General features: G+C 42.9%; 1 protein-coding gene across 2 annotated transcripts in view; it reads right to left on the bottom strand.

Moving 5' to 3' along the window:
* Nucleotides 1-3,428: 3,428 nt before the first annotated feature.
* dcc (DCC netrin 1 receptor) overlaps nt 3,429-26,553 on the bottom strand; it is a 234,115-nt gene continuing 210,990 nt past the window's right edge. For both annotated transcript variants that reach the window (XM_017460521.3, XM_053676995.1), the window contains exons 23-29: nt 24,142-24,304; nt 22,165-22,388; nt 20,533-20,649; nt 15,456-15,608; nt 14,659-14,868; nt 8,350-8,492; nt 3,429-6,174 (exon numbers count right to left, since the gene is read on the bottom strand). In XM_017460521.3, the coding sequence (XP_017316010.1) occupies nt 6,085-6,174; nt 8,350-8,492; nt 14,659-14,868; nt 15,456-15,608; nt 20,533-20,649; nt 22,165-22,388; nt 24,142-24,304 (1,100 nt within the window). In that variant the 3' untranslated portion in view covers nt 3,429-6,084. The remainder of the gene's footprint in view (nt 6,175-8,349; nt 8,493-14,658; nt 14,869-15,455; nt 15,609-20,532; nt 20,650-22,164; nt 22,389-24,141; nt 24,305-26,553) is intronic.

Raw genomic sequence — 26,553 nt, 5'->3', positions numbered from 1 at the left:
TATGTCACATTTCATTTATTTATTTATTTTCAAAAAGTGACTAGGTGTAATGTTCAGGCTTTCTGGTGATTGAACAAACATTCATGTTAACAAACCATGTTAAGCCCCAGCGTTAATGCATAATTAAAGTAATGAAAAATATAGTTGTTTTAACTAATGTTGATTCCACCCATGACTGAAACTTCTTAAATATTAATTAGCATTGATTTAAACCACACGCTGCTAAATGTTGATGAATAATGTTAGTAAATGGAACCTTAATGCAGTGTGTGTCTGTTATAGTTTGGGTTATAGATATATAATAGATATAGAAGACTAAGCAAATAACTGCATTGCCATTGCAGAGCATTTTATGACATTCTTTCTTCAAAAATGAAGCTGGTTGGTTAGAAAAGTGTGAATCCTTCATACCATGTCACCCCGAGTCCCATCTTTTTCCAGACATTAGGTTCAGTGGAGTAATCAGATATCATGTTTGTGGCACGTTAAGCAATTCTGTAACTTGTTTATTTGGAGGTGTTTGTCCATTGGCTAGTGACACACACACACACACATGTACACACACACACACACACAGCCTGGTCAGCTAACAGCTCTGTCGGACAGTGGCTTCGAGTGCTTTAAAGCACCAAATGGCCATAACAGGGGCAAAAATTGGCTAAATGGATGCAGGACAGATGTTCTGTCTCAGTGTTTTGGACATGTTTACAGCAGCTACACGGTGTAGCTGATTATTTCTGCTTTATTTGGAAACTTTTTTTTTCAGCCCACAGGTGTTCTATGGGGTTCAGGTCAGGGGACTGGGATGGTCATGGCAGGACCTTGATTTTGTGGTCAGTAAACCATTTCCGTGTTGATTTTGATGTATGTTTTGGATCATTGTCCCGCTGGAAGATCCAACCACGGCCCATTTTAAACTTTCTGGCAGAGGCCGTCAGGTTTTCATTTAATATCTGTTGAGTCTATGATGCATTCGTAGGGGTGCCAATAATTGTCGCACACCTATACTTAACAAAGATTTGAATTTTTTAAAAATTGTGTTTGCAATTGTTTTGATATCCGTGACAGCAGAGTAGTTTTTGGGAATTTTTTATACAAAAGGTCAAAAGGTTAAACAATAAAGACAAATTTTCACAGCCTTCTTTGCTCATATTTACCATACAAGGGTGCCGATATTAGTGGAGGGCAGTGTATGTACCTTAAATGATTTCAAATGCATGTTTTATCGATGAAAGATGTGTACTAAAGGAACAAAAGATGCTACCTCGCCAGTGATGAGTCAGAGTGCCTGCGAGTGTGTAAAACCGCAGCATTACGTACAGTGTTTCTATTGGAGTCTATTTGTTTTTCAGTCTGTACTGAAGCAGGCTCACTGCCTACAGCAGATTGTCTTTATTTTCAGGTAGCACACATCCGGGATCTACTGTCAAACCCGCACAGTCTGTGCTGCCGATGCTAGCAATGTGGTGTGGAGTATTAATTAATTCATTCATTAATTAACTTAATTAAATGCTTTAAATTTTTTTCAATTCCAATGTAGTCAGTGTATTTATTTATTTATTTATTTTTAACCCAATTGTCTCCATTTCCTCCCTTTAGCTTGCTCTCTCATGTAACGCAATAGCTACCAAGCAGTGAGGGTGATTGCTAACATGCTATGTCACAGGGCTGCCGAACTCACTCGGAGGAAAGCGCTAACTGCCCTCATCTGATTGGCTAGTGTCACTCTGATTGACAGGACTGACTGATTGCTGTGCAATTGATTGAGAGCGCACAGCTAAGTTCGCTCTCTTGGACTCCCGGACGTCGATGGCAGTGATATTCATTTGTTGGGATTCAAATTCTTGATCTCTCGGCGAAAAAACCAATCTGTGCAATTTTCCACTTATCTCACTTAAATTTAGTCGATCATACAAGACGTTTTCTTGTGTATTTTGCAATTAATGTGAAATCTTCCCAGTAAATATACTCCCAACTTGCTTCATTTCAGCAATTCTAAACATCTCTGTTTGAAACGCATACCAAGTTTGAAAATGTCACTCCGCTGTCAAGCAATTCACCGGGTTATTGATGGGTAGTGCCATATTTTAATGGAGATCACCTGCTGAGGAGCTTCAGGACGCGGCTCTATTACTGGCGGCTCTCCTGGCGGCCACGCTGAGGCGTATGGTGCAGCATATGCCAGACTACTCCCCTATTAATCACACCCATTTACGCAGCATCTGCTCTCCTGCCGCAGATACACGTCGCAGGGTGAGGGGCCGCGTCTGAGCCACGACGCTCTTCTCTATTGTAGTGAGGGCTGAGACAAGAGATCTAAACTCCCAGCGGTGCTACAGTTTCGAGTTTCTCTAATCCTAAAACACCCGATCCAGCTCCTGAGCGAATACTCAAAGCCTCAGTAAGGTGAAATTCTGCACAGCGGCCATCATCCGAGTGGCATTAGGACACTCCGCGCTAAAGGTCAAGTGGTACAATAGAAAACAACTCAAAGTTTATTAGGCAGGTTTGAGCAATTTCAAACCAATGCAGTCTTTCATACAAGGAAGCTAGAATTGTTTCCGCAAGAACCTTCAGGCTGCTTTCGTAAGGCTTGTGAAGCGAATTACCTAATCCAGCTAGCTCTCTAGATTAGATTTCTTATTCTCAGTAATGCAGATTAAATATAGATAAAGCTCCATGAGGAGGTTGTCTTAACTGTAGCTTTGGAAGCAGAAAAGCAAGACATGTCGTAAATGACGTCAGGATTGGCATGTTTGTTTTTCTTGCTTGAACCATCCATCCTGACAAAAACGACCGACAACTACACCTTCCACACCCACACACCGTGAAACCTGATTGGTCGGGAGATAAAAAAGTGAACTTTTCTGAAAACGTTATTGTTTGTCGTATTGTTAGAAGTGTCGTGTGGCCCATTCCCTATAATACGTCTGAGTTCGAGGGGCTTAGTGGCTTAGTGGTTAGCATGTTTACCTCGCACCTCGGGGGTCGGGGGTTCGATTCCCGCCTCTGTCCTGTGTGTGCGGAGTTTGCATGTGCTGCGGGGGTTTCCTTCAGGTACTCGAATTTCCTCCCCCAGTCCAAAGACATGCATGGTAGGCTGATCGGCGTGTCCATAGTGTATGAATGGGTGTGTGTATGTGTGTGCGCCCTGTGATGGATTGGCACCCTGTCCAAGGAGTACCCCGCCTTGTGCTCGATGCTCCCTGGGATAGGCTCCCTGAAAAGGATATAGCGGTATAGAAGATGGATGGATGGATTCTGGTTTCCTCCTCCAGCCCAAAAACACACATTGTAGGCTGATCGTCCATCTCAAAATTGTCCATATTGTGTAAATGTGTGTGTGCGCTATCGTGTGTCCCCCGCCCTGTGCCTCGAGTCCCCTGGGATCGGCTCCCCATGACCCTGTGTAGGATAACCGCTACGGAAAATAGATGGAAGTTTGAGACCCATAGCCTATTTGATTATTAATGTAACAGCAGGTCACGATGATGAGTTTTTAGCTGTATAGTAATCTATACAAAGCAGTACATAATGAATGACAGAAGGGTTCCAGACGGAGATAAATCAAACACCAATGAAAGGAAGTGATGCTTGTTTTCCTTATTTTTTTTCCTTTTTTTTTTTTATCAAAAACTTTATTTATCAAACCAAAAGAATGCACAATTGAAATAACGTGTCTATATAAAAAAGGACCATTAGACTGTTCTACAGTGCATTACAAAACCAGCAATTGTATACAACGTTGTGGGTAGAAATGGGCAAAGGGGGGCGTGTTTCACACTCTAGAAGGTGTGTAACGTTCTCCCCTCGTTCAAACGGCAACAAAATGTACACTCGTACCTTTCAATGTCTACTCTAGTTTGGTTAACAATGCTAAAATCGGACAATTTAGGAAGGATGGAAAAATACGTATAGGATATCGATTTTGCTTTGTTATATAAAAAGTTTGTCACAGTATTGGGGTTTGGTTAGAAATGTTAGAATCACCGTAGTATTTCAGCGAGGTCACTTTTATTAATCAAAATGTCCAAATTGAGGGAATTAAACGTTAAATCTGATAACTAGCTTAATAAAACAATCCAGTTTGCAAACAACAAACGTTTTTTATTTTTTTTTATTTTTTCCCGTAATGGCAACCTGATGACTAAACTGGAATGGATAAACACCTATTGGAAGCGAATTTATACTGGAAATCAAGTCCGGACTAAAACTAATTTGGGAAAATATACTAAAAATAGATTGAGCCGACTCTGCTCCTTCGTTTGGGGATCGCTAACCACGAAAAAAATCCAGTTCTCTCACGTTGTACGCACTTCCTCGTGTCGGATTCGGTAGGCGGTCCTTTTTCCGACGTCCCGTTTTTGTTCATTTGATCTGGAGAAATCATTTCGAAAACGGACGCACCGTCTCGATGAGAAGTTACTGCGGAACACTCTAAACAATATATTAAATTTCCTGGTTTAAACCCCCCCCATCTGCACTTCCTCCCACCCTAATACCACCCCACCTCCCTTGTTCTCCCACCCTTGAAAAAACCCCCAAAAAACCCTAAAACCACCTAACTAATGATCTCCCTTCAATTGCTCTATGGTACTGTACAATACAAAAAAACCCCCCCAGCATATTTTCTTGTCTTGCTACAGTGTTCATGATTTTGTCCATAGTAAAGTTTACACATGTACAGCATACAAGAAAAATATCCGATGTAGGCGCCATGCCTTGTTCTGGGCGTAAGGAATGACAGGACATGGGCACTCCTCCTTCTTCTTCTTCTTCTTCTTCTTCTTCTTCTTCTTCTTCCTCCTCCATATTATCATTATTATTTTTTCCCCATATTTTTGCCCCGCAAAATGATTATTTTCTATCTGGCAGGTTTGCGCAAGTGCAATTCTAAATTAAAACACAAGTAAAATAAAAATCATTTGAAAAAATATATGCACTGATGCTTACAGACAGCATCAATAAATAAAGGGGGGAAAAATAGAGGCACATCCAAATATACACGAGTCTCCCACTCATGTATAAAAAAAAAACAACAACAACAACAAGATTTGACAGAGCACAAATGGGGGGAAAGGAACAGGAAAGTAAAACATGGTACGTGTTGACGCAGCAGTATATTTTGCTGTTGACACCGTTTTATGTGACAGGGTCTTTCATTGACGAGACCGCCATCGCGCCTCGCGGTGAGGACCTGGAAAGCTGTAAAATAACAGCCTGGGAGGAAGTGAAATTCGCGGTGTTCGTTTCTCTCACAGCTTTCCAGCTGCGACGTCTCACCTCTCCGTCCGGCTCGGACGGGAACAAAAACACGGCCGCTGTACAGTAGTGTCTCGCCGTGTCGGACCGCTCATAGTCTCCGTCGTGCGTCTGAACGAAACGGAAGCGATGTAATACAGGGTATGATGCGCGTATATAAGCGTGTGCATTATAACACAGTCATAGTAGGTCAAACTACTGGTCAGGAAGCGGAGGTATATCTGCGACCAGACGGATCGTTTGTTTATTTCCCCGATCCCGGCAGCGTGGACTTGTTTTTTTTTTTTTTTCGTCACGAAGCCGTGTTTAATAAGTCATGATCCGGAAAAAAGCGTAGCAGAGTTTTTTGTTTGTTTGTTTTTTTTTTGGAAAGATGGAGCGACGGCGCAGCAGAGAGATGGACCTGAGGAAAACGGCGTGTCATTTTCGGAACCCGGTCTTCTCCGTGATATTTATATTCGCCAAAGCTGCAAACGCGAGGGGAAACGACCAAAGGAAAGACGGAAAACGTTGGTGAAGGAATCCTCTCGAGGTGGCCCGGCTCTAAACGGAGCTCCGTCTTTAAAAACATCTTTCTACGAGTCTTGCGTGTGATTGATTGATTGATTGATTGATTGATTGATTGATTTCCCTTCTTTTTATTATGATTTTTTGTTGTTGTTTCATCGCAGGGTTTTTCGCCGATGAACGCATGAGTGGAATAAAGGCCAGAGCAGAGGGATACGGGACACCAGAGAGTCTGAAAAGTCACAGGTGGGTGGCCCGGTTCATGGCGTGCCGTCCCGCCGCTAGATCACAGCTCCCGCCGATGCGTCCCCGACGTTAAAATGCCGAGCCGGTGATGGCGTTCAGCTGCTTCATCAGTCCCTCTAGACTGGCCATCTGTTCGCTCAGGTCGTCCTGCTCATATACCTGCAGGAAAACATAGAAACCCACAGTATGGATACTCGATTAAAGACGGAAACATTGGGAGATGTCGAACCTGATTTTAATACATTATCGTTTCTATAGTAACAGCTCATTCAGAGCGTCGTGTACGGCGAACGCTCGAGGCTAATAACAAATGGACTATTTGTGTCGTGTAAAGGCTAAATCGTTGATATGGTGAAGGAAGGAGTCTCCAGTGTCAGCACGTCGTAACAGTCAGTATGTTTTCCACCACAATAGAGGAATTACGAGTGCATTAAAAGCCTTATGTCTTATTTAGAACTCCTCAAGCCAGACCAGTTATAAAGCTCTGTGCTACCAGGAAGGACATCAGCTGACCTTCAGGATCATCTCCATCACCTGGTTTTCTCAGTCCTGAGTTTTTCCTCTGACATCCCCGAAGCTGCACTCAGTGTGTGTACATACGCTGTGACTTATTCATATTGCATTATTTATATACGACTTTCGCTTTAGCGCCAGCACGAACCGAGATCCCTATTTATAAAATATTCCTAAACTAAGAGGTCAGCTAGAGTTTGCAATCCATGGTGTTAAACTGAATACTTTTTAAAAAAAAAAACTTTATTCAGTGCCATTTCAAATGCGATTTCGGCACATTTACTCGAGCGAAAGTACTTCAACGTAAGTCACACAGAAAGACGATTCTCTAGACGTGTGCATTCTACAGGTAGGAAATTTACGAAATAATTAATAAATAAATAATTTGAAAAAAAATCCGTAAACATGACGGCGTTAGCTTTTGACTCGAAACTATCCGTTTTAGTATGATTTAATTTTGATTATTAAATTGCATTTCGCCAAATCAACTCGACGGCCTCAGAAAAACAAAAAGACGTGCTATTAAGAATAGAATAAATTTAAAGCATTAAAAAAGTTACATTGAAGTAACTCGGATTTCGGGACAACTTGATACGAATTAAGGCTTTTCATTTGTCAAATTTTGTGTTAAAATTTTCCAGGCCTATGAAAATAATGCATCCTTCCAAGTTTGTATCTTTCTGAGCCACGCAGACCTGCGTCTTGGCCTTGTAAGTTGCGCTTTAGGTTTTCACTGCGGTGTGTTGTGCGTCGCACTGAAAACTGAAAATGACCGCTTCTTTAAAGTAGCATTCGGCAAACTGCAGTGAAAACTAAGAAAAGTCCATCTGATGGTCTTCTCTCAGGCCCTGTTTACACTTGTGCGTTTTCGTTTTTAAAACGCAAAACTGTCGCTACGGTTATGTCTGTCGTCTACGCTAACCTGGCGTTTTCGACCCTCGAAAATTCCGAAGACCCTGTCTTAGTTTGAAAACTCCACGCTCGCGTTTCAGTGTAAACAGACCGAAATGTTTTGAAAAGGAAGGCGTGGCTCCGCCCACATTCGTCTTCTGGATCATCGCGTATCCTTCCCTGATTGGTCAAGCCCCTACCGTATGACCGTTACGCTACCTCGATCGTATACACAACAACACGCAGACTGAACCGCGAGCTTTGCTGGCTTCGTCATCATTCTCAGCGTCCATTGCGCGGTTTAAATTCGGTATTTTAGAACGCCGCGGCCGTCTACACGCGCAAGAGGCGAGCTACGATTAGAGCGATCGCCAACAAATCTCATTTCGAGCGGCGTAAGCCCTACGTGGAACTCCGGTTTGTCGTGCCTGCCGGTGACTAGCGACCGACTTCCTGTTTACACTTGTATGCGCATTCCCAGTGTGCACGAGCGGTCACGTGACATGCGTATTCGGTCGTTAGCGTGGACGGAGATCGTTTCTGAAACACGGCGGAAACGCCGGCGTGGACGAGGATCGTTTTCATTTTAAAACCAAGACGCACGAGTGTAAACAGGGCCTCAGTCTTCGATTCGCAGAAGTACCAGTGCATGATCCAGTACTAGGCATTGTGTTTATTAGCTTTATTAACTTCCTGGAGACCCCTGCGGTGTTGAAAAGCTTCGAGATGCCGTTTGCAACCTGACTGCTACTTTAACACGGAAATGAGACACAGCAGACCCTCTTTTAGAGCATCATCACAATTAACGACTTCTCTCCTGACTCAGAAGGCCTTCCTGCTGAGAGGTGCTTCTAATGAGCTTGGGTTTCTTATTTCAAGGGGTGTGTGTGTTTGTGTGTGTGTGTGTGTGTGTGTATGTGTGTGACTCACACTTGCGGGGTCTTCTGCTGGTTTCTGCCCTTCCTCTGCGGTTTCGGGTGCTGTCGGAACGGAGACAGGAAGTAGCGGTGATCTGGCTTTCCCAGCCTGTCCTAACGAAGCTGTCTTGACTTGGGGTTTAGGGAGACTGCCACCTACAAGGACGGAAATTTCAAATGAACAGATAATCAAACACAGACACTGTCACACTCGCACGAGAGTCATTCCTATTACCTATTATTGCCTCCTCAAATACATTCCTCAAAGGAAAGGCTTGTATAATTCATCATTATCGTACAAAATTTAAACACGATTAAATCGCTGAAAATCAGCACGGCTGTGAGACTAACTGAAACTGACAAACACGTAAAGCTCGACCAAATTAATCCAGCTTAACGTCAGGCGCTCTGGTTCGCCAAGGAGTTGGCTAACGACGGCTCAGACAGTGAGATCTGTCAGTCTGGCAACAGGTGAGGCAAGACAGATGGACGTGCTGATGGTGTGCATGGACCCATAATCATCCACCGGCCCTTTCGCTCTCTGAAGGCTGGATGTGTGTGTGTGTGTGTGTGTGTGTGTGTAATTGATGGACAGCAGTGATCTCAGAGAGCTGTACAGCTCCAGAACTTATAACCACCCACCACCCTGTGCTTCATCTTAATTAGATACCTGGGCTGGGCATTATCTGCATAATTTAACACTGGAAATTGCCAGCACCTGCTCAAGGAGAGACGGAGAGAAAGAGAAAGATAGAGGGGAGCTCGATGAACTGTAATAGAGCGTGTCCTCCTTCACGCTGGCTTTTATTAGTCCCTGCTGGCGCTGTATGCACACTATCACACATTTTATCGACTACATTGGGGAGAGGGAGGGGGGAGGGTCGGGGAGGGGGGGAAGGGGGGTGTGTGTGTGCTAATGACAAAATCCAACAAATAATCATTTTGAAAAGAGGCTGTAATTTGTTCAACTGATATCTCTGTTGCTAAATATTGGGTGGTCAATAAAAATGACTAAATCTAGCGACCCCAAAAATTACCGTTATTATACTACAAGCAGTAAAACACACACACATACATATATTTAGATATGTATGTATATAGATAGATATGTGTGTGTGTGTGTGTGTCTGTATATATATGTATATGTATATATATATATATATATATATATATATATATATATATATATATATATATATATATATATATATACAGATAGATAGGTAGATAGGTAGATATGTGTGTGTGTGTGCATATATATATATATATATATATATATATATAGATAGATAGACAGATATAGATATATATAGATTACATATACATATATAGATAGATAGATAGATAGATAGGTAAATAGGTAGATATGTGTGTGTGCATATATATATATATATATATATATATATATATATATATATATATATATATATATATATACATAAATATATATATAAATGCATCTATATGTATCTAAATATACCTTATTATTATTATTATTAGTAGTAGTAGTAGTAGTAGTATTATTATTACTATTCAAATTAAAAGATGCCAGATTAGCAAACATTGAGCCAAGCCATGCCTATAAAGCTTCTACCAGTCAGCAGCCAATCCTGTCATCTGGAGTGGAAACACACACACACACACACACACACACACACACACACATATATATCTCAGTCAATCGAGACTTCACAAACATGTATAGTTATGTATGCGAGCGCACACACACACACAGCGACTCTAAAATCTCCTAATGATTACATGCAAATGCTGCAGCGTCTGAGTGGACTCAGTAATCACAGGATCCGACACCAAAACACAGAGCGGCGTGAAAAAAAAAGTGCTATCTGTCTGGATATGTTGTGTGAATACTAAAGTGTGAGCAAGGACAAACGCTTGAAAAAAATGTTTTCAATTCTCGTAAACAAACCAAAAAAAATAGTATTTATGCGTTACAGTTTATCTGCTACAGACTCCACGCTGTTACTCACCTGGACCTTTCTCACTCTCTGCTTTTACTCCTCTTTAACCATTTCATTACTGAGCAGTGCATAGTGCTCGTAACTGTAAAATAATATGCTCATACTATGGATGGATAGACAGACAGGGTTATAAATAGACACAGATGGGTTATAGAGAGGGAGAGATAGGGTTAAAGATAGATAGATAGGATTACCCCTCTAGATAGACAGGGTGATGGATGGATGAATGGATGGATGGATGGTTGGTTGGATAGATAGATAGGGTTATGATGGATAGAAAGGTAGATAGATACATAGATAGATAGATAGATAGATGGATAGATAGATAGATAGATAGATGGATAGATAGATAGATAGATAGATGGATAGATAGATAGATAGATAGATAGATAGATGGATAGATAGATGGATAGATAGATAGATAGATAGATAGATAGATACATAGATGGATAGATAGATAGATAGATAGATAGATAGATAGATGGATAGATAGATAGATAGATAGATGGATAGATAGATAGATGGATAGATAGATAGATAGATGGATAGATAGATAGATAGATAGATAGATAGATAGGGTTATGATGGATAGAAAGGTAGATTGACAGATAGGGACGGATGGACAGGGGTAGAGCTACAGATGGATGGATGGATGGATAGATAGGGTTATGATGGATAGAAAGGTAGATTGACCGATAGGGATGGATGGACAGGGGTAGAGCTATAGATAGATTGATAGATAGATAGATGGACAGATAAATAGTTAGGATTGGGGATAGACTGCGAGAGTTAGGGATAGAGAGATAGACAAGTAGATAGGATGGATGGATAGATACATACATACATAGACAGAGTTAGGGATGGATAGATAGACAGACAGATAGATAGATAGGGTTATGATGGATAGAAAGGAAGATTGACAGATAGGGATGGATGGATAGGGCTAGAGCTATAGATAGATTGATTGACTGATGGATGGATAGATAAATAGATAGAGTTATGGATAGACTGCAAGAGTTATGGATAGAGAGATAGACAAGTAGATAGGATAGATGGATAGATAGATACAGAGTTAGGGATGGATAGATCGATATAGATAGCGTTAGTGATAGATGGATAATGGAGTATAATCGAGTATTATATAATAGCTATATATATAATCGAGAGAGATAAATAATCACTTTAGCATGAGGAGTACGAGTGTCTAACGCTAGCGTTGTGTTGCCATGACAGTTTGATGGAGAAGCAGTGAAACAGGTGGAACAAGTGAACATCCTCTGACCTGCTGTGTTGGAAAATCACAAAGAAGATCCTGATGGAAAACCCTCGGTGTTAGTAAAACACTGATGGATCAATTTACCCACAATACCTTTGATATCACTCCAACCCAAACACTGCACTCACCACAACGCGTGAACAATCAGAGCTGAGCCGGTGTGTCTCGCGGAGTGTGAAATAGCCGATGTGCTCGAGGCCGGCCAGTCGGATGATCCCATGCATAGAAATGACGATCAGAAACGCTTCCATCAGCACGAGGTGAGGCTCACAGCTCTGTCGAGTGGCTATTGTACCGCCGCTGCGTGATGGAGGGCAAACCCAACCAGCTTTTTATCTGCACTTTGCTTTTCCTTCTGTGGATTTTGATCACTGCTGTTGTGCTAGGATTGTACAAACTCCCAGAAATGTTCAAGGACAGCGATTCAAAAGTCTAAAGCGTCAATAACACCCCCCCCCCCCCCCCCACCCCTCTCGCCCGCTTCGCATGCTTTCAGTGCATGTAGCGTGTTCAGCCTGGGAAATTACAGTAACAAGGTACACTGTGTTCTAGTTCACGCTTTCCTTTACTCATCCTATATTTAGGGCATTTGCTGTTGTCGGAATATAATCAACGCAGTTGCAACACGCTGACACCGGAGACTCCTTCCACTACTGCTAAATAAACATCTCCTGACAGAAAACATCACGCCGTGAACAATTCCACACATCTGTTTGTGCGGGGCGTCCAAGGCGTACCGTACAAGTCCCGGTGCATGTTACTATAGAAACAATAACGTATTCAAATGAGCGCGTTAGTATAAGCTGGGGGTTTTGCAGGTGCATTAATGTCAGAGCATCTCCTGACCAATCAGAATCCAGAATTCAACAGCGCTGTGGTATATAATGCAGATGTTGAGAGGTTAGGGTTGGAGTGTATTCATGCAAAGCGACTTCAACGCAAAAAAGCACACACAAAAAAAATGAAGTGTTCATGAGATTTGAGCGTGTAAAACGTGTCAATTTTCTATTTGTTTTTTTTTTTTTTTCTCCCCTCTCCACACACACAAAATAATTACTGCTATTTTAAAGCGTGGCGTATATGAGTCCTGAAGAGCCGGTTTTGAACCCGAGCACTTCCTCTGTACTGGGTTTCTCCGCTGGATTTTCCGATGAGAGAAGAACAAAAACGAAGAGAGTGTGGACCGCTGTGTCTAATCCTCTGTTATTTTACAAGCGGAGGCGGGCCGAGGCGTTTCCGAGACTCGACTGGAGCCAATTTAGACCCGAACACGGCGAAATCAGCAGGGAGAGGCTTTCAGAAAGGGCTAAATTGGTGGAGCGGTGAAAAGCCAAACACGTTAAGACACGTTTTGACATACGACGCGCTTCTGAACAGCGGCAAGTAAGGAGAAAAGCACTGCAAAAATTGTCCAGGGACGGTTTAAGGAACATGTCAAAGAGTTCAAGGTGTTGACTCCGCCTCCAGATTCCCCAGATCTCGATCCGATCGACAAACGAGTCCGATCCATAGAGGCTCCACCTCGCAACTTATAGCACTTAAATGATCTGCTGCTAACGTCTTGGTACCAGATACCGCATCACACCTTCAGAGGTCTCGTGGAGTCCGTGCCTCGACGGGTCAGAGCTGTTTGGGTGGCGCAAGGACGACCTAGACGATATTACGCAGGTGGTTTTAACGTTGATCGCTATAGCAACGATAACACATTAGAACGAACGCTAATATAAACCAGCAGTCATCGCTGCTGTTACAAACATTCCTGACCAATCAGATGCAAGCAGACAGCATAGCTGTGGAATGCTGCACCCCTATAATCCACCGCACAAACCATCCTTACACGACGAGCTGCTGGAATACCTCGGCTTTCCTGCGCCGTGTGTTTAAAAGGACGCATTTCAACAACAGCTGACGAACAAAGAAAAAAAAAGTAGCATATTCCCTCAAACTGTTCTATTTGTGGTGTGATGCGGGTATCTGTTTGCACAGACGGAGTCAAGCAGCTTGGGGGACAAAAAAAAAAAAAAACGGGGAAAAAAAAAAAACGTCTTGAGGAAAAGCAATTAAATTGCGACTACAGGCGGTCAGCTGATGTCGAAGAACATTTCGGTTACTGCTAGTGTGGAGGGCAAGAGTGGGTGGAGGGATATCCCAGGAGGGTGGAGAAGCCTGGAGCAAGTGTGTACGAGTGTGTGTAGTGTTTAGTGTGTATGAAATCGACAGGGAGGGAAATAAAAACCCCAAGAAGAGTAGAGTCTACGAACGTGGGTACGAGGTCGGAGAGGAAACGGAATGAGTTTCTAGAAATGAACTCCATCAGAGCTGACCTTTCTGTAGAACTAGCCTCCAGACACCCACACACACACACACACGCTCATACTGTTGTCTTTACAGCATAAATCTTAGAGATAGATTTATGGAAGGTGGTCTGGGAAAATCCGGGAAATTTTCTTTGCCGGAATTCTGGAAAACGGTCAAAATCATTTTTAGCCTCTTTAAAAACAAACAAACAAACAAAAACAAAAACGGACGAACCTTGAGCTAGGTTAACCAGCTAGCACGTTTAAGAAACATGGCGGTAAAAAAGCATCAGTCTGCCTAAAGATGTCTGCAAAACCTCGCGAGCTAAGCGTGATTTCCTCTCAAATATACAAGGGTGAGTTAAATGAAAAGCTTCCGTTCTTCCTCGATTCTCTCATGAATGTCGCGCGTTTAAGGTTCTCATTTGACGTTTTTTAATTTAACGCATAGACAACCTGCTAACGCAATTCCTCCATACAGTGAGAACAAACCACCGTCCAGTGAAAAGCGTTCCGTTTCATTCCGCGGTGAATCGTAGCGCCGTTGATTACGAACGCGAACGAGAAAACTCCGAAGGAATCCGCCAGGCTCGGCTCTCGTCACGTTCCCTCTATTAGCTGTCATAGAATCGCAAAAACTTCACATCCTCCTACTCAACATACACTCAGATATAACCATCTGGAGTGTGTGAACACACACACACACACACTATAATAAGGCTGCATATACACTCCATTCACACTACTCGCAGGACTGGCCAGCTCACCTGGCTGTGGCATCATGGGAGTGTAGATTTTGGGCTCGATGGTGCCCATGGGTGGGGGCAGGAGAGGGTTGGTGAAGCTACGCAGGGGGTGTGTGGGTCTGACACACGCTGTGGGAATGGAGCGGCTCGGGAGCTCCTCTGCTCCCGACGCTTCGGGCTGAACGGTGGGGATCAGAGACGCCTGAGGCTGGGGGGTCTCTGTGGTTATGGCTGTGGAAAACACACACACACACACACACACACACACACACACGATCACTGATGTCTAGTAGCATAACAAAATAAATACTGCTATAAATATGTTTAATCCTTATTTTTATATATATATATATATATATATATATATATATATATATAGCATTTTTCCAGTCACCTTGTATATTCCGTATTAAGTATTAAGCACATAAACACTGAAAACACAAATATGTACAATTTTACACACTAATTTCACACTGTCTCTTGTTGTCTTTCCTTCTAAATGTCACATATTGGTTAACAAAATGAGCCTCTGAACCTTAAAAAAAAAATAAAACTAGAAAGAGAGATGGACAGCGCTGATGAAAGGGGAAAATCTTCTCTAGAAAGTAATCGAATGTAATAGAAGTCATGCGAGGGAAGAGAACAGTAAGAAGACGGGTGAACAGGGGCATAGGATGAAAAATGAAGGCTTGTTAAAATGTCAGAGCAGAGGATGGGCACCGGAGACCGACGCTGTATGACACGGGCTGTTCAGTAGAGGAACAGATGAGATTGAGGAAGAAAGCGAAAAGAAGGAAAAAAGGATGTTTATAGCGTACCTGCGGCGTAGCCTCGGTCCACAGTGAGCGTGGAAAAGGGCATCGGCCTGAGGGTGAATTTCGAGTGAGGGGTGTAGCCACATGTCGGAGAAGGCAGGATGCCCGGGTACTGACTGCTCTCCAGTGTTGGAACCGGGATGGCGCTGACCACCGCTACGGATAAAAACAGAGCGAGACGGTTAGCCCGGAAACTAGCAAAATCTACTGCATGGAAATATTAAAGTGTTACAGAGGAATAATTGATGAATATTCGAATACCAGTCTGTTACTCTGGATTGGTTATTGTCAGAATTAAAGCAACAATTCAGATGAAAAGCCATATAAATATAAAGGAAGCGATTTTAACTCTGAATTTAACTACCTATAACATTTCTGACTTATTTCTGACTTTCTGAATTTATAAGTCTGAATCATGTCACAAAAAGTTTCATGTTGGGGCAATTTATGGAATAAATTGGACTCGACAAGAAGTGTATGCAATCTGATTTACCTAAAGCACTTAAGGGATAAGCTTTGACGTCCAAGTCGTGTCGTGAGTTATACGTTTTGAAATTGCATAAGTTAAATAAATTGTAAGTTGTAGGCTTTGGAGTTTGAGTCTAGTTGCGAATCGTAAATTTTGAGGTCTGAGCTGATTCGCGAGTCTTAAGGTGTTTAAGGTTCTTAAAACTTTTAAGAATGAGTCAAGTTGCTAATTCTATGCTTTGAAGTCTGAGTCGAGGTGCAAGTCATAAGCTTTGACTCCTGAGCTGATTGGTGAATCATAAGCTTTGACTCCTGAGCTGATTGTCGAGTCATAAGATTTGGGTCTTGTGCTGATGGGTGAGTCATAAGCTTTGACTCCTCAGCTGATTGTCGAGTCATAAACTGTGGGTCCTGAGCTGATTGGTGAATCATAAGCTTTGACTCCTGAGTTGATTGTCATGTCATAAGCTTTTACTCCTGAGCTGAAGGGTGAGTCATAAGTTTTGACTCCTGAGTTGATTGTCGAGTCATAAGATTTGGGTCTTGAGCTGACGGGTGAGTCGAAGCTTTGACTCCTCAGCTGATTGTCGAGTCATAAACTTTGACTCCTCAGCTGATTGTCGAGTCATAAGCTTTGGGTCCTGAGCTGATTGGTGAATCATAAGCTTTGACTCCTGAGTTGATTGTCATGTCATAAGCTTTGACTCCTGAGCTGAAGGGTGAGTCATAAGATTTGACTCCTGAGTTGAGTGTCGTGTCATAAGCTTTGACTCGTGAGCTGATTGTTGAGTCATAAGCTTTGACTCCTGAGCTGATGGGTGAGTCATAAGCTTTAACTCCTGAGCTGACTGTCGAGTCATAAGCTTTGATTCCTGAGCTGATTGTCGAGTCATAAGATTTGACTCCTGAGCTGATTGGTGAATAATAAGCTTTGGCTCCTGAGCTGATTGTTGAGCCATAAGCTTTGAATTGTGAGTTTTCGAATTGTAAGGTTTGCAAGTCATAAGCTTTAAAGGTCTTTTTGCAAGCCATAAGCTTTAAATTCGGATCTAATAGGCACATCATATGCCATTTAAAACCATAAATCATCCCACACTTCTACTGCGTTCCACAGAAACTATGACGTTGTGTTGGGACAGTTATCACACTCTTAGTTCTCCATACTCTGCTGACCATAATTCAAATAAATGCTTCTCTGTGCTCCTAAATGTCTGAAATAAATAAATGAACGTAATGAAACGAGAAGCAAAATCCCAAGAAGCACCTAACTACAGAAACCCAGTGTGTGTTCCTGGTCAGAGAGTCTTCAGGTAAGTGCTAAGCTGTTAACATTTCAGACACTTCTGCCTTTCATCTCAAGGTCAGTGATGGAGGAAATGCTAAGCGTGGTGAGATCGTTATCTCTTAAACTGCCTGAGACCTGAGAGTCTTTTTTAATTCTTTCTGTTTCCGAAGCACAGAACTCAAAGGATGCAGCCTTTTATGTTTACGTGTGTGTGTGTGTGTGTGTGCGTTTCACATGCTTATATTCACCGCACCTTCTCCACTGACCTGTTCAGTGCAGATGCCAATTATTTTATGCCCCGATAACCCAGAGGCGCAGAAAAACTTCATTTCCCCCCCCCGATGTTATCGTGAATAATACTGAATCATTCCTGAGGCTCAGAAACAGCCTTTGACTGCCAATAGCTTCATAACAGTCCAATCCATTTGCTCTCATCTGCTAACTCTCTGATGATCTGAGACTCCGTCTTATTACGCTTACGTACGTATCGACGACAAAGCAGTCTTCCTGAATCAGATTAAAACCATATTCCAACCAAAGACGGAAAGTCTCTGACGGAAAAACGATTCACGACGTCTTCAAATACACCGATCAGCAACGTATAACTAGTTAACGTTACGCAGCAATCAGGACAGAAAGCAGAGATTTATTTGATTTTTTTTCAACTGAGTAGCTCAAGCACGAATTAGTATTAGTATGTACGTATATACATAAAATATATAACATTAAAAATAAAATCCAGACGTGTCAAAATTCCAGTCAGACCACTGAGGCGTTTAGTGTTACTGCTTCCACAAACGTTCCTTCAGCATCACAAGCAAAACAAACAAACAAAAAAAACCCCAAAAGGAACATCACTAATAGATTAATAGTGAAAAAATTCAAACGATATCTATTATAACTCACGACAACCTTTTTTCAAACTATTTCTCTGTTGATTTCGCCTCATTTAAAAAAAAAAAAAAGCATATTTTTTCATAGGGGGTACAAACTTTTATAACAGATAATAAGAGTTGAACAATGTTTAAACAATACACTATAATAATATTGTAATTATTGTAATGTATAATGATGTGATATGCGAATTTTATTTCTTTTATCATCAAAATTTACATTTATTTATAAATATACGGATGATGGATGAATGGAGAACACTGGACTAGCGATTAGATGTACTTTTTTTTTTAACTGGGTGCAAAAACTCAGGTGAGGTACACCTTCATAATTTTACCCTTGAAGAAGTCAGAAGCGTGCACTCCACATCCACTAAAAATCAAACTCTCTCAAGCAAGGGAAGAGAAACCCCAAACTGTAAACAAATCAAAGCGAATAAAGTCCAAGAACAGCACTATTGCTGATAAACTCTCTTGAAAGTTGGGCAGTTAAGAAGCTTAACCAAATGAAACGCTGGCCTGGCTTCAGTCCACGCTGTCACACAGCGGTCGGGCCTGCAGGGAGCAATTCATTACGCACTTATCAAGTCTTATTGCTCTTTCTGCTTCTCTTTCCATTCCAGAGAGCAAGCCAGTGTGTTAAAATGCATCTGCTGTCTGGTTCTGATCGATCTGCTGTTGGATTATTGCATGTGTGTCTGTGTGTGTGTCTTTGTTTTCCCAGCTGTGGCAGAGGAGGCCCACTGTCCTGTCGAGGCTGGCACTGACTGATGAGGTCCATCGATAAGTGTTCTCATGGCAAGAAAGTTAGCCAAAGAGCTGCAGTGCCATAGAGGCGTGTCTGAAAGTCAAAGCAAGCCGGAGAGAGATGATCTATATTTACTGTCTAACACAAGCCTGTGGGGTATGAGGGTGTGTCGTGTTCTGTACATGATCCGATGAATAATCTTTGCATTTACAGTAGCCAGTGATTTAAATGCGATACAAATTACAGCTCTTGCAATGTAATACAATGTCATACAGTGACACAAAGGCCACGAGTCCTTCACTTAGACTAACAGACACGAAGGCCACGCCTCCTTCACTTAGACTAACATACACAAAGGCCACGACTCCTTCACTTAGACTAACAGACACGAAGGCCACGCCTCCTTCACTTAGACTAACATACACGAAGGCCACGCCTCCTTCACTTAGACTAACATACACAAAGGCCATGCCTTCTTCACTTAGACTAACAGACACAAAGGCCACGCCTCCTTCACTTAGACTAACAGACACGAAGGCCACGCCTCCTTCACTTAGACTAACATACACAAAGGCCACAACTCCTTCACTTAGACTAACATACACGAAGGCCACGCCTCCTTCACTTAGACTAACATACACAAAGGCCATGCCTTCTTCACTTAGACTAACAGACACAAAGGCCACGCCTCCTTCACTTAGACTAACAGACACGAAGGCCACGCCTCCTTCACTTAGACTAACATACACAAAGGCCACGCCTCCTTCACTTAGACTAACAGACACAAAGGCCACGCCTCCTTCACTTAGACTAACAGACACAAAGGCCACGCCTCCTTCACTTAGACTAACATACACAAAGGCCACGACTCCTTCACTTAGACTAACAGACACAAAGGCCACGCCTCCTTCACTTAGAGTAACATACACAAAGGCCATGCCTCCTTCACTTAGACTAACAGACACAAAGGCCACGCCTCCTTCACTTAGACTAACATACACAAAGGCCACGCCTCCTTCACTTAGACTAACAGACACAAAGGCCATGCCTCCTTCACTTAGACTAACAGACACAAAGGCCACGACTCCTTCACTTAGACTAACAGACACAAAGGCCACGCCTCCTTCATTGGGACTGACAGACACAAAGGCCACGCCTCCTTCACTTAGACTAAAAGACACAAAGGCCATGCCTCCTTCATTGGGACTGACAGACACAAAGGATACGCCTCCTTCACTTAGACTAACAGACACAAAGGCCACGCCTCCTTCACTTAGACTAACAGACACAAAGGCCATGCCTCCTTCACTTAGACACAAAGGCCACGCCTTCTTCACTTAGACTAACAGAAACATAGGCCACGCCTACTTCACTTAGACTAACAGACACAAAGGCCACGCCTCCTTCACTTAGACTAACAGACACAAAGGCCACGCCTGCTTCATTGGGACTGACAGACAAAAAGGCCATGCCTACTTATTTTATGTCCGATACATATAAAGGCCGTGACCTTGACTAATTGACACAGAGGCCACGCCTCTTTCACTTTGACTAATAGATACTCTTTCACTGTTTTTTACTTTCTTTCTTTTTTTTTTTTCCAGTTTCCCCTTCAGGTTCACTTAAACTGGGGAGACTTTAAATAATTTAAAAAAGAAATCTACGTAAAGGGCTTTATTCACTCACGTGTATTGCTGGGCTGAGACTCCATCGGGATCATCATCTTCGAGCGAGTCGCTCTCCGTGTAGCCAGGGAGCGGTCTAGAGTGGATATGCTGCTGGACGCTTCATCTGCATCACCACCTGAAGACGAGAGATCATGACGTGAACATTTGCCGTGTCCCAATTCGCCCTCTTACACTATGCACTAAAAGTGTGTACTCTTTTTGTGAAGAAAAAGTACCTACTTTTGAGTGTGTAGCAAAATACGGTATGGGGCATAAACACGTCATGTAACGGTAGACAACGTTGTTGCCTAGTTACGCACACCGTCACCGTAAACAAACTCCTCGTTGCATTTCAGCGTTTCTTCATTCATTATTCCGTATATCATTTACACAACATCCAACCATTAATCTTACGTGACAGTAAAAAACTTTGGTTACTGCTTAACATTTAAGTTCTCACACTTAAATACCGAAGACGCATCGACGACGTTACACTCGTCCGCCACGTCTGCAGGTTGAATTTGGCGACGCGAACCGTCACAAAACTCCGCCTCCTCCCTCGCGCAAGGACTTGTGGGTAATATTAGCTGAATAAGTGTCCGCTGATCCACACTTCGAAAATCTACCAGAAACAGTAAAGAATGCGGTCTCCTTCGGGATACTCGTTTCAGTATACTACGACTTGGGACACGCTAAATCTAACCCGGATACTATTTACATAGATAGTAATTTGGACGGAGCAACTGTCATGTCCTGTTCACTCTGAAGGCCACGCCCTCCACAGTCAGCACTCTGAAACGTTCCTGTTACGTCAGCTTGATTAGCTTGATTTTGGAAAGCGGGTTCATTTTACAAATGTAAATTAAACACAAATGCCACGATGAACTGTATTTGAACTGGAGTAGCAATAAAAACATGGAACGCGTACATAACAGCTGGCTGTTTTAGTATTACAAAATCTACCGTTTGTTTAATTCATGCTTGAGCTCGCCATTTAAATACCAGCGCAAAGAATCTCCGGTGCGAAGCGTCCATCGGGTGCTTCGTTTTAAAATGTCTATTTAGAAGAGCACTTAAAAGTGAATGCTTTTCATCACTTCAGGTTAGAACCACATTAGAAATGTCTATCGTGGGTGGCCCCACTTCCAGCCGGCAGAATGGAAATATCAAAGTCACACAAGCTGTCATGCACGGATGCATTAGTCAGCTGGAGAAAACCTGACTGAAATAAAAATTAAAACAAAATACGTCGGCGTTTATCGTCCCTATTTTTTCACGGTACGTTCTGTACTGATTTGTAATGATTGGGCATTAAGGAAATCAGGAGCTCACTAACTTGTCTCATGGACGCTCCACAACGTCAAACGTACACCGTAGTCTGACGCATCGTCCTTTAATTAAATAGACAAGTGTAATAACTGATAACGTTTCTCGATTAGAGTAGCCTAACGATAAGACGCATTTGCTGAGCTACTTCACATACGGTATGTTGGGCTTAAATTGCTTTTTGATATATTCCGCATTTTGTCGTTCGAGTGAGACAGAGAGGGTTGGACATTATAGATAGTGAGCTGTCAATCATCTCTACGGCTTGCTGTATTCCGTTTCGCTTTCGCTAAAAGAACAAAAGAGCCGGGGGGGGGGGGTTTACCTGAGTGGCTACTCTTGCTGCCCATCTGGCTCTCTGATTGGCTGTGGCTGACAGGGGCGATCTCTTGGCAGCTCTGGATCGGGGATTCTCGGCCGGACGGGGCGGAGCTGGATGGTTTCTCGATGTTCTTCAGCTCCATCTCCTCATGGTGGATCCACAGGTCAGGAGGTCGCAGGTCTTTCTGACTTCCTTTCCTTTTCCCAGCACTGTGCGTGGCACGCTTTCTACACACACACACACACACACACACACACACACACACACACACACACACACACACACACAGACACACACAGAGTGAAACCTTACTTGACGGGGGGGAGGGGGTCTAGGGGGAACGACGACACATCCTCCTCTAAAAAAGCCAACACACAGATAGATTTTACACTTGATTTATTTATTTCGCTCTCTGTATGGTCACTCGTCAGTACGACATGTGTGTACGCATACAATTACTACCAATAAGGAGAAGATTGAAGACGGAAGTCCCACTAACACGGGTTCCCTCCCTCCCCTCGATATACACACGCACAAGGCTGTAGCAATTAAAGTGACTTAACAACTTCGCTGTTGTTTCCGAAAGAGCACTTTACCTCATTTAGGTGTTAGCACTTAGCGTATACGCTAGGTACATGCTTGTCAGCGAGCGCTACAGTCTTTTAACAGTGCAGTTCAACTCCTCTCGTTAGTGCTGGGGGTACAATAATGAGTCACCTCTCAGCTGCGCAAGTCCTGTCAGCAGCCATCAGATCGGCCCGCGGCTAAGCTAATAATCCCAGATGAGGAACACAAGGGAAGGAGCTGTCACATCAGAAAAATGGGATTTTCAACATTGCAGGAGAACCAAGCTAAAGCTGGTAGTGTACCTCCACACACTGATGTGACACTCACGCTAGTTCTAGCCTAAGACGAAACCTTTAACAGACATCTTTATTTGTGTGTGTGTTTATATGTTACAGTTTTACAGAGAATCTTCCAGAAAGTCCTCAGATCATTCAGTTTCTAGCATTTCGGTGCTAGCATTACAGCTAGCAAAGCTCATAGCTGCTTGTCTCTAAGATATACAGATATACAATAACTCGTTGAACCTATCACAGTCAGATATGCAAATGATATGCAAATATGTGGTACAAGATCACGGTTATGGCTAAGACTACGGCAATGCAAATGTTTCTACTTGTTTGAAATGTGAGCTAGTTTGTTGGAAGTTAGCTATCGACTGCAGCAATTATTTACGTAGCCAAAACAGGCTAAATTCAATAGTAATTTTCAGGTTTCAGGTCATCCGAAGTCTATAAGTCCGGACTTGGGTCAAGTTTGAGGCTGTAGATAAGTCAAGTCGTGAAACTCGAGACTAGAGTTCGGAACTCTTATACCTTCTGAACACACACTAACAGAGCTGAGACAGTTTTCTGAAAAAGCGCTGTGAGCCCAGACCGAAAGCCTAATGACCCTTTTAACAATGGATACGGGACAGGGAAAGCAGGCAGCTTCACCACAGGCTCTCAAAGCAAGCCGTGAAAACACTTATCACGACTTAGCAGGCATGCTACTGCTGAGTTCCTGCAGACAGCTACGGGAGCTGCGTTCTCCGTGCTCGAGAAAATAGCACACAGTCTTAAGCCGGGTTCACTCTGTACGATTTTGGCCATGATTTGGTCGTCTGAGACAAATTTTGACAATCCTAAAAGATTCCTATAATCCTAGGCTTCAAAATCTGTAGACTTTGATCGCTAGTTTGACATGATCCCCGACAGCCGATTAACGCCCGTTGCGATCGAATGTTTCCTCCCATTAAATTCTGGCCGTGTCAGAAGACTTGAAGCACATCCTGTAGTGTGGCTCTTCTCCTACTCTGTACGAGTCTTCTTGCGTGTGTGCGTGTGTGCGTGTGTGCGTCCGTTTTTCGTGTCTTGACTGTCCTACATGACAAGTGAGATCCTACAGTGTGACAAGTTAAAAGCGAAAAGGACTCACTTCCTTTGTTGTGCAGAGGATCGGCGTGTGCAAATGAGAGCCACGATGACTACGACGACAACGGTGACGGCGCCCACGGACACCACGATGATCACCAGCAGGTTGCTGTTCTTCTGAGGAGTCACGCTGCCGTGCGGCGGCCGCATCTGACCGATGGGTGGCTCTGAAACACACGTTTTTTGGTTATAGAAATGGACATAAAGCATTGCAACGATGTTGTGATGATCTAGGAACATGACGAGGAACTATGTGATAGAACAAACGACGGGGTCTCAAGTCTCAAGCAGACCAGCCAGAGACTAAACGGTGTACTCCATCCTGTTAAATTTCTAGACATCAGTTGAATTCCATAGAAATTAATTTTTGGAAAACAACACTAAATAATGACTCAAACGTTTAGCTGTGAAGGGATGAAATAGGAGTGAATAGTGTAGCTAGTGTGGCTGTTAGTGAGACACTGAGAACCATGCCAGCCTCTCTCACTCTCACTCTCATAACACCTGTTCCCGCTTAGAGAGTCGGAACTAATAAGCTCCCTCTTTCCTCGTCTGGTCAGTGCTTATTGTCGTATGGCACCTGCAATTGGCACGCTGGTGAAAAAAACAGCCTGGAGGACAATAGCATTACGTTGTGCCAAATCGAAGGGCAGCACCATGGCAGCCGAGCTGCTTCTGCCTCTTTTTCTCTCTCCCTCACCCTTCTTCAATTCTTCTAACCGAAGACAACAAGTGTAAGGGACAGCGATGGACACCCCCCCTTCCCCGCCATCTCATCCCCTCAGCTCTTTCACGTCTTATTCTGACTGAAGGCAAGGTCAGGGTAACGAGCAATGGAAACGGAGTAAGGGATTCAGGGAGTCGTATACTCACTTTCACTAAGACAGAGGATACATGACAGGTCCAGTGCTGCGCTCCACTGTGAGCTGACCCTAGTACTAGGTGTGTGTTTGTGCGACTGTATTCATCGTTCTGTCTCCACACTGAAGATGCCCGGATCTGTCTTTCCTACTTTTGGGGGTCAAAAGTTCGATAGAAATGCTGCCCCATAGGTGGTTTAGCATCTTAGGCTTTGTCCTCTGAGTACATGATTCTGGTTTTGGATCTACTCTTGGCCTTGGTTTCTTGCTCTGCAATTGGGTCTCCAGTAGCTGGGTTTGCATTTGGTTCTGCTCCAATTTGTAGTGGAGTTTTACTTCCATTTCTATGTTTTGATCGATCTGCTTTTGGATAAATGCCTGTTTCTACTGGGTCTAGGTCTGGTCCTAGTTCTGCTATAGTTCTGAGATGGATTTGCTTCTGGTTCTGGGAGTAGTTCTGGTCTGCTTATGTTCTGGGGCATGGTTCTTGTTCTTTTGATCGGTTTCTTCTGCTCTTACTCTGCTTGTAAATCTAGTTCTGCATCTAGATGGTGGTGTCAAGGTCTGGAAGAATCAGATCTCTGACCTCTAGCAACGATCTAGAATTTTACTTCTGGGTAAAAGTTACTTCTGGTTCCCAAGCTTATGAAACATGGTCTCCGTGGTTCCTTTGGGCCCAGTTGGGCTTAGGTATCTGGTTCTTCTTAGTTTTGGTGTAATTATTCTGGATCTGCTTCTGCTATATGGCATGGGTTTCATGGATATAGTCCTTGTACTGCTTTTGAGTCTTGTTCTTCTGGGTCTGGTTCTGAGGTTGGGTCTTGTTTTACATTTACATTTAAGTAAACATTTTGTCTTATTTTGTTTTAGTTGAACAGGGTCAGGATCAACTTCTGGATCTGATACTTATGGGGCTAGTTCTGCTTTTGGGTCTTGGTCTGGTTATTTTGGTTCAGATTCTAGTTTGGGGTTTGGTTCTGACGCTGGGTCTTGTAGTTATACAGGGTCACAATCCACTTCTGGATCTCGCTCATGTGGGTATGGTTCTGATTCTAGATTATGGTCTGGTTATTTTTGGTCAGATTTTGGTTTTGGCTTTGGTTCTTTTGGGTCTTGCTCTGTTTGCAGTCTTGGCCTGGTTATTCTTACTCAGAATCTGTTTCTGGTTCTTCTACATAATTATGTGATTCTGCTTCTGGTTGGTTTAATTATAGTAGGTCAGACTGTCCTTCTGGATCTGGTTTGTCTGGTTCTGCTTCTGGGTCTTGGTTTAGTTATACTGGGTTAGATTCTGCTTCTGTGTCGTCTTCTTCTGGGACTGGTTCTGCTTCTGAATCTTGGTCTGGTTATTATGGGTGAGATTCCTTTTTTTTTTTGTTTCGTATTTCTGTATCTGGTTCTGCTTCTGAATCTTGGTCTGGTTATTATGGGTGAGATTCCTTTTTTTTTGTTTCGTATTTCTGGATCTGGTTTTGCTTCTGGGTCTTGGTTTAGTTATACTAGGTCAAATTCTGCTTCTGCATCTGGTTCTTCTGTGTCTGGAGCCGGGTCTGAAT

The sequence above is a fragment of the Ictalurus punctatus genome, chromosome 28, assembly GCF_001660625.3.
Source record: "Ictalurus punctatus breed USDA103 chromosome 28, Coco_2.0, whole genome shotgun sequence".
Taxonomy (NCBI): Eukaryota; Metazoa; Chordata; class Actinopteri; order Siluriformes; family Ictaluridae; genus Ictalurus; species Ictalurus punctatus.
This window is presented reverse-complemented; position numbering and strand designations above follow the sequence as displayed.